The sequence below is a fragment of the Poeciliopsis prolifica genome, unplaced genomic scaffold, assembly GCF_027474105.1.
Source record: "Poeciliopsis prolifica strain line A6 unplaced genomic scaffold, Auburn_PproV2 SCAFFOLD018, whole genome shotgun sequence".
NCBI lineage: Eukaryota > Metazoa > Chordata > Actinopteri > Cyprinodontiformes > Poeciliidae > Poeciliopsis > Poeciliopsis prolifica.
In genome coordinates this window covers 3466471-3484299 of record NW_026562393.1, presented here as the reverse complement: position 1 = coordinate 3484299, position 17829 = coordinate 3466471, and the positions used below count along the sequence as shown (strand labels likewise).

The 17829-nt window shown below is 38.8% G+C and overlaps 1 protein-coding gene across 8 annotated transcripts in view; it reads right to left on the bottom strand.

The window, feature by feature from the left end:
• tanc2b (tetratricopeptide repeat, ankyrin repeat and coiled-coil containing 2b) overlaps positions 1-17829 on the bottom strand; it is a 151094-nt gene that overhangs the window by 104850 nt on the left and 28415 nt on the right. For all 8 annotated transcript variants that reach the window (XM_055043052.1, XM_055043055.1, XM_055043056.1 and 5 more), the window contains one exon: positions 10200-10302. In XM_055043052.1, coding sequence (XP_054899027.1) covers positions 10200-10266 — 67 coding nt within the window. In that variant the 5' untranslated portion in view covers positions 10267-10302. The remainder of the gene's footprint in view (positions 1-10199; positions 10303-17829) is intronic.

Below are 17829 nucleotides of genomic sequence, written 5' to 3'. Positions count from 1 at the left end.
TAAGCGGCTTTAGAAGCTGGGACTTTACATTATTTGATATATCCATGAATTCTGAACTGTGGCAGATCAGTGTGACACTTGAATTATGCAAATGGACAAAACGACGAGGTCAAAGCCACACAAGCATGTCCAATTTAGAATTTGGAGTGGCCAAGTCGAAGTCCGGATGCTGGTGGTCAGTCTAAAAAGGATTTGGACTGACCAATTTTTGGATCTTAAACTATCCCTCAAAGATTTACAGCCCTCAAATATGGATGAATTAAAGCAATTCTTTAAGGAAAATTATTGTAATTCATACATTTTGCAAAAACTGCTGCCACCAAAAGTGATAAACCAGTTATTGGGTTTAGGAGAAATTGCATTTTCAAATAGGGCTAGATATTAAGCATATCTTTGCCTGACATCAATATTTATTTAAATTGTTATGCGTTACAAAAAAGCAAAAGCTGAAGAAACATGCAAAAGGAGCAAATACCTTTCCACAGCACAGCGGTCTCTTCCCTTTTGCCACTTGGGGGCGGGGCAGGAGAAACAAATCGTAAATGCAAACTTGATCTGGCAAACATGATGCCAAACAGATTCTTGTTTATGCATCTAGTTTTGCATGAAATCCAGGGGGAAATTTTCCACTCCAGCTGCTAAATTTGCAACGACTTCAAGCAACTTTCTGTTTGCTAACATTTGTCTGCTGTTCGCATGATGTGAATTTATAGGGGGTTACAGAATTTTTCACTCAGATCGGATCCTTTAATTCATGTTTTTCAATTGTTCCACTTGCAGATTTTTGAGTAACATAACAAATGTAATTTAAATGTACATAGGATTATATTGGAAAATTGGTCCCAAACTCATTTTGTAAACTAACAACAGTATTTTAAGATCTATTCTTTGAGCTACAGGGAGCCAGTGGAGGGACTTTAAAACTGATGTTATATCTCTATCTTCCTGGTTCTAGTGAGAATGCAATCAGCAGCATTCTGGATCAGCTGCAGCTGTTTGATTGATTTGTTGGACAGGCCTGTGAAGACGCTGTTACAATAATCAATGCGACTAAAGATAAACGCATGGATGAGTTTCTCTAGATCTGGCTGAGACATTAGTCCTCTAATCCTGGAGACGTTCTTCAGGTGATAGAAGGCCGACTTTGTAATCGTCTTTATGTGGCCTGCAAGCCACATAAAGACATAAATTTTCTCTGAAAAGAAGCTGGAAAACTTGTTACAGGCAGCATTAGATTGGAGTTCAGGTGGTAACATCATAGGAGGGTTTGTGAGCCTGTCAACTGTTGCAAATAAAACTCGAGCATTGTTAATGTTTTTGTTTATGACATCAGCAAAGAAAGCCTCCCTTGCATGTTTTAGTGTTGAGTGATAGTTACGTAGTCTTTCTTTATAGATGTCATTATGAACGTGAAGTTGAGTTTTACACCATTTTCGTTCTGCTCTGCGACAGAGTTGTCTTGCAGATCAAACTGTTTGTGCTTTTCTCCATGGAGATTTCTTCGTACCAGACACAACCTTTACTTTAATTGGGGCAATAGAATCAATGACATATGAAACTTTAGACTGAAAATCATCTACCAATTTATCTACATCATTACAGCTTAAGGGTGAGGAGGAAGAGTAGATTTGATTGAATGTTTCTGTTGTGTTTTCTGTGAAAGAACGTTTTGTGACAGTAGCTGTTTGTCCAAGTGGGTCAAAGAATAAACAACTTTCAAAGATAACAGCAAAGATAACAGCCGACTAGTGTGTGTCCTTGAGTGTGTGTTGCTTGTTTGACATGTTGTGTTCAACCAAAATTTTCTAAAATATTAGAGAGCTTTTTTGCCCCTCAAGTCAACCTAATGGGTTTCAAGCCAAATGATATTACCATAGCATCTCTCAAGTATGGAAGTGGAAGCATCATGCTGTGGAGCTCTTATTCTCACAGTGATAGTTGTGCACAAAGTTAGTGGAATAATGAAGGAGGGGGAAAACTTTAAATTCTTCCATTCTTCCACTTAATTTAATCAGACAAAGTTGGGAGTACCAAGAACACAATGATCCAAAATACACATCAAAACTGGGTTTGGGATGGATAAAGTAGACCAACGTTAAACTTCAATTTAAATTAACTCTGCCAAATATGCAAATAAATGTTGCTAAAGTTTTACATTTTCCAGGCTGTACATCTCATGAGATTTTACCTAAACTTAAAGGGCAAAAAAGTCTGGATTGATTTTTATTTTCCAAAAGCAGCAATTTTTCACCTTTCAAATACAAGTTTTTTTTTCTTTCTCATGAGCGAATACAATTATCAGCCTAGTTGCTTGAAAAATTCATTTTCAGATTTCATATATTGTTTTCCTCAGTAAAACCTGGGATCTTAATTATCTCCCTTCTCAAGTACATCATCATCTTTTTACATCCATTACATGCCAATAAAATTGCCATGAAAGGAAACAACACAATATGTAGGTCAGGGAGGTAAAACCTGCTAAATTAAGCCTTCATCTTTAGTTGAAGAGAGGCAATATAAATCCGGAACCCTTAAAACACACAATTAAATCTTGAGGGATTTCTCCGTAACGGCGATTTGAATGTCTGAAGGAAAATTAAGGATGAAAATTGAGGATGAAAGCTATAGAAGGAAAGCAAGAAAATAAATAGACCAAGAGGTGAGGGAAGGGAAAGATGCACGCGTTACCACTGTTGACGTTGTGATCAGAGACGGAGGAGAGGTTATACCAACGCTTCTTTACCCACGCGTCATGCTGCCCACTCCGTACCGCTAACGCTGAAATGTTTGGCTCCCATGACAAAAGAGCAGCATGAGAGAGAGAGACTCCTACAGATTCCAGAGCAGCTCTCTATTTAAATGTCACTGTGCTCCAACACAGCAAGTGAAATCACTCAAAGATTGTGAGAGCAGCCGTCATACTGCTGTCAGTGGGATACTCAAGACCCTGCTGAGGGTAGTCGCAGAGTTGAGGGGGGGAAATCCCACAAATAACTGCAAAGGATTTATATGAAAGTCAAACATTTCTTTATATTTAGCGTACAGGGAGGCAGACCTTATTTCCCTATGTCTATGTGAATCATTCTCCAAGCTTTGTTGAGTTCTTTGGACATTGGCAGTTTCTTGGTCACATCACCCAACGATTCAGCAACAAAATGGCTCCTAAACCTACCATAATCAGGAAAAATATGACTTGTTCAGGAGTAGGCACAGGTTAAAGTCATAACATATATTTCATACCTCTCATTCTTTCTGGATTGTGAAGATATTGGTTATAGCAAAGGATATTAGCTGCCTAGGTATAAAACAAGAGATGGACTCATCAAGATTTTGCTGGCTGATCTAATTTTTAAAATGTCAGCCTAATGAAAAGTGTGTTGATCCACTGCTCAATAATACTTTTAGCATGGGACGGAGGCCAACAGCCTGGGCTAAAGTATTAAGGTTGCCTTACACAGCCTTTCAGTGTGTCTGTTGGGTCTTTTTTGTCTATTACTCCAAAGATCTTCTCATGTTTAGGTCAAGCCAGTTTACAGGCCAATCAACTTCACATAAAATGCTAAATTTACCTGCACTTATAAAAATAAGACTTACCATTGACAGCAAACCATTGCTTCTTCTTTGTCTTAGTCCTTCTTAGTCCTTAGTCCAGATAAGACATTTATGATGTCGTCTCTGCTGTAGAAGTGGGTTGACATGAGGGATGTGTCGGTTGTAAAAAAAAAAAAAAAAAAAAAGGAATGACAGATTCCAATCCATAGTCAGTGCCTTGAAGCTTAAGTCAATGGAGAAATTGACTTATGTACTAAAAAATACAATACATAAAGGATGCCATAAAATGTCACAACTATGTCCAGCTCCTTTGATATACAGAAGCCAGAGGTGATTTAAATCTTTTGCACAACATGAGACAGAACCAGAAGTACTCAGTGACGAAGGCAGACTTGTGGCTCGACAAATGCAAAAGTCCTGACAAGGACGTGCTTCACTGTGATTATACTGTCGATTGTGATACAAATGGAGCAGCAAGCAGCCAAGTACCATCAGCAGCAGTGAGTGTGGCTTATTAAGGCAGATCATACACTCAACCACATTGTTCTATTTTACTCTGCAGTTGGCTTGAAGAGAATAGTGTCTTTGCAGTGGGCTTTGGACTGAAATAGTGTGTTGCTATAACAAAGTATCTCATACTTCCAAACAAAGAACACTGAAAGTAGGTTCTTTAACACACGAGTGAGTCTGGCAGATTCAACCTCTCAGGCTTCACCTGTTGTAATTGGATGCAACACGACTGCCATAAAAATTTGTCGGCTCACTTACGCATGCAGCAGCTGTGCTTACACTAGTGGCCTTCTTCATCCAATCTCTGTGTCTGTGTTTTGTAGCATCCAGGCAGGAGATGCTGGAGATGGCAGCATCTCCAGCAGAGATATACAAAAAGCCTTGAAATTTTATTTTACACTGAAAAAAGCAACAACTTATATTTTGAGTATATTCATTCAGTGTGTTGCAAAATGTACCAGTGGAAGCTATGCTTTAAATAACATTTTATTAGTTTCTACCTTAACTTTCAGGTGTCCTCAAGGCTGTTAACATTTCAAAATTAAGTTTTTTTTTTGTTTGTTTGTTTGTTTTTTTGTGTGTGTGTCAGAAATGTTGGAAGCTCAAATTGATGAGTGCCTTTGTTGAAAATCTTGCTCTTTCTGTTTGGCGCAGCCTGAATCAACCAGACTAAAAACTAAGTTTGATTCTTCTTTATTCAGTAAAATCTTCCACACAGAAGAGCGTTGTCACTGCAGTTTTGTAGCATTTAAAAACCTTCAAAACGTATTTCTTGCTAAAAAAAAAAAAGAAAAAAAAGTTACACGATAGAAATTTAATTTTCTCATGACATGAAGTAAGAATTGTACTTGTAAATGATCTAAAAAATCTCATATGCTGCTTAGAGTAAAAACTGCGTCATTCCTTACGTTGCAGTGAGTCTTTGGGAACGTGGGAGAGATTCTAAGCGGTCACATTCCTGACCTTGAAGGACTTAAAGAAGGTCCTTTAGTAAAAGCGTATGGACGGCTGAGACAAGGGTGGTATGTTCATCATGCAGCTCCGTTGAAGCATAATGATGGGCCCATAAGTGCTTCCCACACTCCACAAGACATCAGAAAGCCGCTTCTGACACTTTGGTCACGTCGTCTATCTCAGCCCCCACACCCTCTCGACGCTCCGTCGACAGTCTGAGTGGTCTTTGACCTTCAGTGTGCTTTCGCTTTGGCACCGCTTTCGTTACCACAGTTACCCAGATGAGGACACAGGTGCCAGCTGATGAGGTTAGCTGATTTTAGCGTCCAAGTCACCCACCTGATCGACTGGAAGTTTATGTCTGACCCCTCGAAGGAAGTGACTTCTCCTCATCCATTTTAGCTTTGTAGGAAAGTTGCTAACATGCAAAACTATCCTCTAACAAGGATAAAAATAAATATTGAGAATATTTTTGTCTTTGATGTGAGAAACTACTCAATGCAACCAACTCTCTTTTGGACCAGTGTATCAACATAGCATCATTACTCTCATAGGACAGTTGTGTTGGCTCACAGTTGCCCAGGCAACACAGCATAAAGGCACCTCAAGATGTCAACAGCTGAAGGGTGAAAGTTAAATGACATTGCAGAAGAAGCAGAAGAAGGTCATAGACATTAGTCTGTTGTTCTTAGTAACCAAAAGGTCAAAGCTCCCCTTTCAACAGCTATGAACCACACTGACAGACACTTTGTGTGAAGTGAGCCACAGCTCAATAAATAATGAGGTTTATAAATATTCTCTACTGTGCAAGTGTTTTAAATTTCAATTTCTGATTACTGCATTTTCCACCAACAATTTCTCTATAAAATCTGCAGGGTAAGAATGTCTAGGAACAGAATTCAAATCGTTTTTTCCAGCCTGCTGTGAACTGAACAGACAAAAATGCCTAAGTAGCAGATGTAACATCTTTCTGTGTGTCAGAGAGCATTAATAATGTTCCACAAGTCAGTATTTTTAGAAAACAAAAGAAAATTACGATCTGTGCAATCAGCCAGTGACTAGTTGCACCTTATCAAGCTGAAAATGGGATGATTCCAGCACAATATGATTGCTTGGTGCAACTTCACAAAAAATGCTCTAAAACCACACAAAGTTATAGTGTTTGCCGTCATAAAGCTCATGATAAAACTAATAATTCAAGTCATTGCTCACAGGAAAAAATAGTTCCAAGTGACTTGCCAGTTCAACCAATAATATCCCCATTTGTTTCCACCACATTCCCAATTTAGCCCTCCTACTTTTTTCATCCATATAAACAAATTATTTCTTATTCATGAAGCTAAACACAGCATATTATTTAATTTCTCATTAGTTACATATTTAGATGAATTCATGAGACAATAATCAAAATCTTAATTTAACTGAATTATATATATATTTTGAAGTTGCTGCACCACATTTTGACCAACTGTATGTATTTTCATCAAGATATCCAAAACTGACGTTAATCAGCGCTCGACTGTTTTTTGTTTGTCTTTTAATATCTTTATTCTACTAAAAGACAGATTCTTAAAAACTAAAACAACAGTCACTCTTGCTTTTTATTTTCAAATTTGTGGTGAATGGGACCAAAAAATGTCCCGCATTCAGTAAGCTACCCCGCTCTGCAAGAGGATGGTGATGCCGCCTGTTAACAGGATCTGGTTCCATTCACTTTTACTTTGGTTCATTAATACAGGAAGGAAGGGAACATTCTGTGGAGCAGTCGGTGCCAATCTGTCGCTACGTGGAGAACAGCCAGAATCGGCTCCTGTTCAGCCGCTGCCCCTCCTCCGGGAGTTTCTTACATCTGATAATATTCCACAGGGACAAACCTTTTTATCTCAGTGCGTATAATCCAGCCTCTAATGTTTAATGGTGGATATTGTATAGCTTGTTTTGAATGTGAGCAAGCAATATATATGTAAATGTACATCTGCATATAAATGTTTTGCAAATTCAGACTTTATTTAACTCTGAGATACATCAACCGCTCTGCACACGTTTATAAATGTCTAAGCGAAGGCAGAAATAAACTAAAAAATTTATGATATGAAAATGAGCCGATCTGGGGATTTTGTTGCTCTATAGATCAGAGTTTGCAGAAGGATTGCACATAAATTAAAAGATTAAATTTCAAGATGTCATTCAATACGGTTAGTCACAGAAACTGTGAGTTGAGTTGCAAAAACGCCCCGATAACACGTGCTAATTTATTACGTTGATGATCAGGTGGAAGTAAGAGAAAAGAGTGACATGAAAACTAGAGCAGTTTTGTGGGATTTTAAGAAAGCCATATATGAGCCAAAAAGTGGTGACAAGAGTCTTGAATGATGGCATGTAGAAAATCAATTAATAAGGACTGACTGTGCGAAACAGAAATACTTTAAACCAGCAACCATGACAAAAGCAACAAGACAAAGGCTGGTACCATTATCAGAACTCAGTCGGTGCAGCCGGGCCTTACGTGTTGTTCAGAAACCACATTTAGACTGCATTAGGCCCCTGCTTGCTGTGTCACTTCTTGCTTGTGCCTTGAGTCTCAAAGCATGTTTGCTAATCTGATAATCTCTAATTAGATTTTTCAACTACTGTGGAGAATAAGCCATCAATTAAGAATCCTGTAATTAGAGGGGGCCAACTTGATTCCTGTCAAACAGCTGTTGGCTTCAGACTTTTAGAGTTACTGGAATCGGCAAGAAACTGTTCATAAACAAATCCATACTCGAATACTAATTGATACTAAAAAGGTCAGTGTCTGTGGAGTTCAATGACTTGAGAGTTCTGATATAAGCAGAGCTGCAGCAGCCTTCTCCATATTATTTTGTTTTTAAATTGTCTTACTTTTTCAAAAGTAGCTATTAAAATACAATACAATTTTTTGTATTATATTTGTAAAGCAAAACATTACAACAATAGCTTTAACATGGGTTAAAGCTATTGTTGTAATGTTTTGCTTTTGTTCAGTTTAAGTTGCCATCACAAAGCGAGCCAAAATAACCCCAAAAGCTTCCATCAAGTTCTGCAACAGGCTCTCAAATGGCCTAATTCAGTTGTTGAAGTTTGTTAAACCCACATTTCATGTTTACTAGTGTATCTGATTAAATAGTGAAATAGCTCTGCCAAGTAAATATTAGCACATTAATCTGGGATTCTTAAAAAAACAGCATGTTTTATTCTGTATTGTTTAGAAACAAATATTTTTTTTACCCTAGACAAGCAAGATATGTGCAAGTTTATGTAATTTTTTTTCCCTTTCTAACATCAGTTCTTCATCCAATCCCTCTAAAAGCCCATTAGTCATACAAAACCTTCCTGTCCAGACACACCAACCTTTCAACCTCATTTCTCTTTTTGTAATCAGCCGATGCCATAACTCTAATTGCAGTGTTAGGCTGTTGACTTTGTTTCAAGTCTAGTGCCTCTTCTCCACCCCTCTAATGGGAGGATGAAAATGATGGTGGTGGAAAAATAACTCAGAGCCTTGCTAAAACACAACAGCTCTATCCATGCATCAAATATGACAACACAGAGACTGAAGGAACAATTTCAAGTTGCATAATTTGAATTGTTGCTTTTTCGCTTTCAAGATATAAAGCACCGAAACTTCCATCTGTTGATATCTGAAAATGGTCTTTCATAAAACGACAGTTATATAAATCTTAACCTCGTCTCAATCAAATAAAGATTATCTCTGTAATTTTAAATCTGCCACTCACCATCGTAGCAACTAGTGGCTAAGACATTTTTTCCGCTCTGTTCAGATTAGCGGGTGGATTTCCCTGCTGTGGGCTGCAGCAAACCCAAAGTCTGAAGAAGTCTTCAAACTCCTTCAAATACAGCAGACAATCATTTCATCTCACAATCTCTCCTTTGAACCGACTTTCCGCAGTCTGTGCATGCTGTACAGCAGCTCTGTTTGAGAGAAAACTCCATTCGTTGAGCCGAGTGCTTTTTCCCGTAGTTGCAGCAGCAGCGCTCCCTGCCTGCCAGATACAGATAAGTCAGCCTCGTTATGCCCTGAAAGAATTAGACCAACGAACGTCTGGTTTTGATTTTCCTTCTAAATGCAGCTTAATTAAGCTTTCTAAAAAAAACTTTCAAAGTCTTAATGGGGAGACACATGATACAGATGTTGCAGAGCAGGAGACAGGTTGCAAGAACAGATCCTGTCTGCTGGGATGAGTGAATTCCCTGCAAGATGACTGCAAAAGAGAGCAAAACACCAGAGGGTACTCCCGTCACGCAGCACCACTCTGCACATGCTGAAGGCAGAGACGGCACAATATTTGGTAACGTCAAGTTTTCTTCGAGCTTGAAGCCCTGCAGACGAGAACGTCACAACACTCAAATAGTTCCCCCTGTTCTGGGATGTTACAGTCTGGGAAAAAGTTCAACAGCAAATGCCAACTGTTGTGAAGTGTCATAAGCTGGTATGTCCTTTCCTTCAATCGGTCACCTTTCACTGAAAATTGTAGAAAATGTTTTCTACTGACTAAGAGAAGAGACCAAATAAATTCCCTTCCAGCCATCACACCTTAAGACCTCTGACATGGGTCATTTAACAACTTTGATCAGTGCAATAAATAAAAAAATGTCAAGCTTTAAAAAAACAATATAGAAAACCATTAACTGAAAGCCTGAAAAATGAGGGCCGGCTTGGAAATTCCCTGTTGTGCTTTTAAATTGACTATTCATGGTGCTGCTCCACTTGGCGTAGCGTTCTTTACATACCAGAGAGAAGCCGGATTTAAGTTCTGACAACAGGAGTGAACGCCTTGAAAGAGAAAAGATGAAACTAATAGTGGTGTTACCATCCCGTTTCACCCATTCCTCCTCCTGCACAGGCGCAGTCTGATGGTTTCCACATTCACATTGAGCAATGGGGGTTTCCCAGCGTTATCTAACCTTCTAAACACGGGGTCATGTCCTCCAAGCTTTGGACATTTTTATTTGTGTAAAACTTTCGAAAACCTAGTATAAATGAATTCTAAAAGGGAACCTACTCAAATTCACTAGCTCACGTCTGTGGATTTTTGGTTCATTTCTGCTTCCAAAAATAAACCGAGAAACCTTGTCGACACCGCCGGGGCTGACAGGCAGATGCGTCATTGTTTGTGACGGGAATCATAAGGCACACTCACCGCTGCTACGACTCTTGCGGTTGGCCTTCCCCCCCGTCAGTAGCATCTTCAAGCTGTTCCTAAACATGACTGCAGGAGCGGAGATCCGACTACAGAAAGAAACCTGGGAGAGAGCAAAGAAAATACATGTTAATCTTTTTGAAGGAGCATTTTAGTATGGTCGGATGTCCGCACGGAAATCCGACTGTCAACAGCAGAAATAATCAGTTAAAAGCTTTATCGGCGATATCAGAGACTGCTGCAAAGCTAAATTCTCCAGATAGGGGAGAAGAGGGGAAGCTTCAAAAGGAGTTAATGTATCAGAAAACTGAAGCGGGGAAAATCCCTTTCATGAATGCTTGATCTTATCTCCGTCATCAAAGTGCGAGATCAAGTGCCTCCTTGTAATTAGAGAAGAATAGAAGGAAGTACAAGTGGGTTTACAACACACCGTGGAGAAAGATCCCCCCAGCCTTCACTTTTATTTGGTAAACAGAGTGCGGTCAGCGGCAGCGTAAGGCGAAGGATGACAATTGTTAAAAGTCAAACTCATTCAGTAGGATGTATGGAGATGGAAGGGAAAAGGCAAAATCGAGGACAGACACAGACAAACAACTAAGCAGTGAAAATAGTAGAAGAAAAAAGCACTTTGAATTGTTGGCATGAGTTAAAAAAAACACTAAAAATTCAGCCTGTTTACTTCTTAAAAGTCTAGATCAGTCTTCCTGGACTCACTATAGTTTAGTATAACATATTCATTGTTAGAAGACATATAAATAACACCCGAGAACTGAGCAGATGTATTAATTGATGATTGCCTTTCAGTCTTACTCTTCATTACAGTTTTAGTTTATTCACCAGCAAGAAAAAAACTGATATTATTTATTTTTTCAGGTTTACAGAATCTACTGTAAAGCATTTGAGAGAAGAAAACAATAATAAATCATTTAATACGCTGCACCAGAATACAACAATATGTAAAGTTAATATCCTGACACTATTTTCGTTTTCACAACTGAGTCAGTGATTTCCTCCAACCCTTACTCTCCTCCACAGTGCCTCACATATCTTTGATGTGAGCCCTTCTTTTAGTAAAAAGCATGGCAGCAGATGTTCTCCGTTAAGTGGCGGTTACTCTGTAAATCCCCCACAGTTAAGGTTCAGCTGTGGACCCAAACGATAGATAAATATAAAAATAAAAAAGAAGGGAGTGAAGGCATGAAGAAGGTCTTGAAAAGCCTTCCTTCTTCTTCTTGATATCCTTCTTCTCCAGTTACGATATCCCACTGAATGTAAAATGCTCTGGAAACACCCACAATCTTCATATGACCTCCACTGTGAGTGAAGCTGAAGGAACAGATGACATCACTGTTACGGAAGCACTATCGGCCACAAAACTCACATTAGTGGATTTCAGGTTTGATGGAATGTGTTTCTGGATTTCTTCATGACTTTTATAACGTGAAGCAAAGCTTATGAGAGTCCATCTCATCGAGGTCAGTCCTTATCTGTGAGGAGAAAACTTGATGCCGGCACACGACTGGTCCTCTCTTACAGCTGGAGGTTGGTTGAAAAGCAGCATCAAATTTAACCCACAGATTTAAGGTGACAGCAAATTTTATGGGTTTTTTTTCCTCATTTAAGCCAGTCAATTAATCCCTTGCTGCTTCATACATACACAGAAACAGACAGACAGACGGATAGATAGATCTAACATGCTTTTCTGTTATAGACAGACATGAAGAGAGTAAAGAGGCAACAGGTCAGATCTGAAAATATTTTCCAAAGCAGCGTAAGAGTCAATGTAGCAGTACTAAAGCTCAATATGAAACAGCAAACAACCCCATTACGACTGGTTTGGTTAGCCTACAGGGCAAAGGCTAAGCTGTGATAATACTAACCTGAAATCTTAAAAAGCTATGACTCAGTCAGTAAATACCCATTGTAACTATGTCAGCTCCTCCTCACAGAAAAAGGGCTGCAGAGAAATAATAATAAAAAAAAACAACAAAGATGACTTCATCTATCCCACTGAATGTGTTTCCATATGTTTAACCATGAGCAGAACAGGTGCGACAGTTCGCCGTTAACAAGCTGCCAGAGCAAAAAATGAGAAGAGATGTTGCTGTCTGTTTCCAGGAAGAGAGAATCAATGTTTAAAATCTAAACAGGACAGGACAGAGCGCGTGCACGCATGAGAGAGAAGCTCACACACAGCGTTTCTGAGGGTGTAAGCGTTCACCTCTCCCATTCCCACTCTCTCTGACCCTCTGTGCTGGCCTTTATGAAGGGAAGCCAAGAAGCAGCATGCTCTCACAGATTCAGAAATGTGTGTAAGCGGATGCAGCCCATCTCAGGATCCTCCACAGCTTGCTCCTAATGCTCATTCTGTGTGTTAAAACCCACTTAAAGGCACATTCCCCAGGCTTGCATGAGCAGCTTTCAGCAGCTAATGTAACTAAAACAGCACACTTGTTTTGTTCTAATGAAAAATGAATCAAGCAGCTTGAGATGCTTGTAAGCTTTTCTGGAAAAATAAAGCACTGAAACATGCTCCAAAACACAATGCTTTGCAAAAGTATTCATTGTCTCTGAATTTTTCACACATCATAGCCAAAAATCAATGGATCTTGTGTGATGCAATAAATATAAAACAAGAAAAAAAGAGAAAAAAAGTACCATGTTTACCATGTTTCATGTTTAGAAAAAAAACTTTGCCCATTGTACTTTGCAACGTAGCTCACGTTCACTCATATTAAATAGAGAGTACCTTACTTATAGGATCCTAATGGTCAAACATCTCCAGAGTAAAAGCGTTTACATCTATATGTCCCTAAGAGATCCCTGAGGTAAAATGACCAGGCTCTGCTGGTTGTGTCACATTCAAGGCTGAAAACTAAAGGTGAAAGAGTCTTTTTAGCAACAGTATAGGGACTCTGAAACTCTTCCCTTTGGTTTATATCTCCAGTCTCAAAAGCAACTAAAAACTAATCTTTTTAAAATTGCTTTTCATTAGCCATCGGATGCAGCAATATGTAATGTGCATTGTAATGACAAATGATTTGAAAGGCACTATAGACAAGCAAACAGCAACTGACAGATTTTCACAGAAGCCTTCTTTTTCATTTATAGATGCTTTTTCATAACTTAACACCACTATAAACTTGTTCTTATCTTTATCCCTGACCTTTTTACCTTGATCTTCCTGATGCTGTTTGTTAACCAATGTTCTTTAACAAACCTCTGTGCCATACATGTAATATTTCAAACATCTTTTGGAGAATCGGAGGCTTAAAAACATGCTTGAGAAAAAGCCCCACCATGGTATAACACTAAGAAATGTGAGTCAACACAATACCACTACCTTAAATGTCTTATACTGCGCCTTTGTAATGTACAAGTTAAATTTTAATCAGCCTCTAAATTTTTTAACACAAAAGGATTCTGGCTAACAGAAGGTGCGTGCACTCCCTCTTCTGAGACTGAGCCTGGAATAAGATCTGCTATGACCATCCATTAATTACAAAGCTTATTTTCAATCAATGAAGTAGCCTTTAATGGGGCCAGAGATGGCAAAGGCCAGTGTCACAGGGCATCAAATTGGATTTATCTCATCTTACCCTTCTGCCTTCGAATTAAAACCCATCCGAAAGGAAACCACACAGACTGAATGATACGATTAGAGGGGGGGCACACATTTCCCAGAGGAGGGCTGTTACTGTGATTAACATTAAAACAAAAGCCACAACAGACACAAAGAACTTTAAAGAGATTAAAACGAATTCTGTCTCAGACATAAATTGGGCACATGTGAACAAATCAAGAAATCTGTAAATACAGAGAAATGACTGTGCTATTCCTAAAGATGGAAGAAAAATTTGTTTAAAAATATCTAATTAGGTGTCCCCCATCAAAAACAATGAGCAGCTCAAGATAAATGAAGCATCGACAAACTGGAAGACTAATGCTGCGGGCCCAGAGGGATGCACGTTCCTTCAGGCAATTACTGCGCAATCTGTCAGTCTGACAAGGAAACATAAATGTCAAACCTTAATCAAATAAGAACAATGGCAGAGAGGAGAGGATTTCTGACTATTTATCTAATAACGGCAGTCTCGTTGAGACAGAGTAGCCCAGAATCCAATCATTTCTTCAATTCGAGGGGGGGGAGTAAACATGGACCTGATTATTAAAGCAGAACCTTCCTGCCACTTCGCATCGGTAAAGTCAAGAAACAACCATCTGCATTTAAAAAGAAGAAAAAATAAAAAAAACATTCTGACTTCCCTTATTTTTCCAGTGGTAGACACTCCCCACCATCAGACAGGGATAAATCATAGTCTCCAGTTTGAAGATGGCCATGGGAACAGAGCTCCATAAATCACACTGATATCAATAACGGGAAGTGTCAGGGCCTGGCTCTCGCCGTCGGAGTAGCACGAGGCAATGCAGAAACCACTCAGGGTTGCTGCTAACAAAGTTTCACTCCTGCCCCTCAATGGATTATTTATTAATATGGATTTATGTCCTTTCATTCTGTGCCGCTGCTGAGGGGAAGGTGATGATATCTGTATCACAATGAACCAAACGTGGCTGTGATCAGTCACAGGTGAGACAGTTTTCAAACCTCCTGCAGGGAAAAATTAAACTGCTAAAACTCTTCATCTTTCTAGACTACTTCTAGGATTTGCCGCAACCTGCTGATGGTTTTACCAACACTTTCAGATAATAATTGTTTTTTTCAATGATTCTACTGTTGCCAAAGAAGTCACAGCTCTTTGTCAGTTCATTTTCAGTTTCTTAGAAAATAAAGACTAATAAGTCTTGAAATAGAAAAGTGATTTTATCACTACTGTAGTCAGAGTCACGGAAGACTGTTGAATTGACCTTGACCTATCAGGATGTCATTGACACCATTCTCAATGTGTATGGCACAAGAGGTCATTGGTATAAAAGCTGGCTGTTCACATAGAGTTCTATTTAGGGACATAAATTAAAATTAAAAGACGAAAGCAAAGTTTGTATTTCCTTTGGATACAAAGGTTACAGACTGTAGAGGAAGACTGAAAAGGAACAGAATGATGTTTGAGCAAAAGTGTGACATTTCTACTGTCAGTGTTGGTTTTTGGGGAATGATGTCACCTGGTGGTTCAAAGTCCAATGTTAGCACAGCCGTTTTGAAAATCCTTTACGCTTCCCTCTGGTGGCAAAATTTACAAAGATGCTAATCAGACTCTACAAGTCTTTTAAGAACCTTGGATAATACGAATTACAACATTTAATTTCTCTTTGTGATCAATGACATATTCCTGAATCTTAATTGAATTGAATTTTCCATTAAGAGTTGGCACCTGCCCACACTTCAAAAAGTGCCAACACCTGCTTTAATAACCACAGTGTTGCTTTCCTTGATCAGACGGCAAACTGGATCGATCTAAACGCAGCACAGAACCTATACCGTATTGTGAAGAGGAATTGATTAGAGTTTTAATCACACTGAAGAAAAATATTTTGCCATTTTAGTATCCTGATATCTAAAAAAAAAATGACCGACCAACCTGAAACACTCAGAAAACAGCTGTCAGTGGACATCCAGAGTTTGAAGAGATTTCTTTAGTAGGTTAGTTCAGATATGTGGACTGTCTTGCATTCCTGGCTGCACTGCTTCACTGACCTTTTCAGGCAACTCCTCCTAAACAGGACCAACAAGTTATGGGTCAGGGCCGTTCCCTTTATAATCCATACCAGCTAAAGCCAAGTCGAGTTGTACTAACACAGTAAATTACCTTTCATTCATTAAATTGTTTAAAAAAACAAAGGATGCCTGGTAAGTCTAACTAAAGGAATGAAATATTGGTAGGCATGTAGGCGGGTGAAGAAAAATCCTCCACCAGACTGAAGGGAGAAATAAATCCTAGAACGTATTCTCTCTCAGAGCCACCTAACCACAGTTCCCCCCAACCCCTGAGTTCTGCAGCATGTTCTCTTTGTAATCTGTTTAAAAGCAGACAGCGTGGTTCATAAGTGATTTATGAAAAAGCATTTTCCCCTGCAGACAACAAATGACAACAAAGCTCTGATTTTAGGTTATGGGTGCATTACTTTCAGCCTCCTGTGAACAACACAAATGCAGCATTGTGTGCACAAGCTGCATGGAGCAAACAAAGAGTTGCAGAGACTTCTTAAAAAGCATCTATGAGGGAGAAGAAAATTGCTGCTAAGAATTTTCCAAGTAGGGATGTCAAGAAACCGATATTAGGCGGTATAAAAGTATTCAGCCACTTGCAGATTTTTTTTCTTCTTCAATTTTTGCTTTTTTGGTCACACTTCAAAGTTTCACATCAAAAAACAAATTTGAGTATTAGACAAAGATAATACGAGAACAGACAAAAAGAAGTTTTTCAAATGTTGTTTTAATTCATTATGGGGGAAAAGTTGTTTAAGCTTACCTGGCCCTTAGAAGAGAAATAATTTTCCAAAACCCATTAAAGTCATGCCATATCTAAGTCCCATTAAATGTAGATTTTGAGTAGGCCACTCAAAACCTTTCTTTTTTATTGAGACAATCTGACATGGAATGTAAAAAAAATAACCATGCAGGTCTTGGTTCTTTCCTATTCAGTCAGCAGTAGTTTTTGCACTGAAACTCTCCAATTTTCTCCAGTCTCTTTCTTATTGCCGAATCATCCACACTGACTTCAACTGAGACAAGTTCACCACTGTGCCAGACTTCTTCCATTTGCTAATAACAGCTCACACCCAAAGCCTTACAAATAGCTATGTGAACTTTTTCAGACTGATAACTGTCTGACACTTTGTTTCTCAGCTGTTCTAAAATGTCATGACCATTGGGCCCACTTCATGTTGTCAGGCATTTGCTATTTAAATGACCAGTAAAAATTAACTGAAAAAATGTAGTTAATCTGTGTTTAAAAATGCGGGCAATTATATTTTCATACTGATTTTGAAAGTTTTTTTCCTTGATAAAAATTCCAATTTGAAACATGCTGTATATTGTGCCATATATTAAATTGGACAGATTGCTTGATTATTATAAGTGTGATTTAAAAAAAAGAAGCAATGGAAAACTAAATGTAAAAAATACTTTTTCTCCAAGCTGAATTATTAAAATGCATAGTAACCACCGGGTTAATAAGAAGCAATTCTCAAAGCTTTATCTGTAAACAGAGCTGCATAATGCCCTGAAAAAGGTCAAACACTGACTTAAATGCGGCGTCCCACTGGAGATGACTGAATAAGATGGTTCAATCAATCTTCCCCACTGCTGCTGATTCTCCTCCACTTTATCTCCTTCTGTGTGCTGCCTCTTCATTCAAAGAGCTACACCTGCTGGTCATTTAGAAGAGCTGCTGCCACACATACATTATTTAAAAAGTCAGAACTGCAAAATAAGTAATTGCTTATTACACATGAAACCCAACCCTGACATGTCGATCATGGAGACAATTTTGTTTTGCATAAATCTGTACACCTCCAGCCTCTCAATCCCTTTAAAGTGAGTACAGCAGGGCTCCTGCAGCGAAATCATGATGACAGGCAGCTTGAATGGGCAAATAGAGTCAGGACATGAGAAGGCTGAAAACGGCAGGTAATCAACTTTGGCAGAAGTGCACATTTGCATGAAGACTGA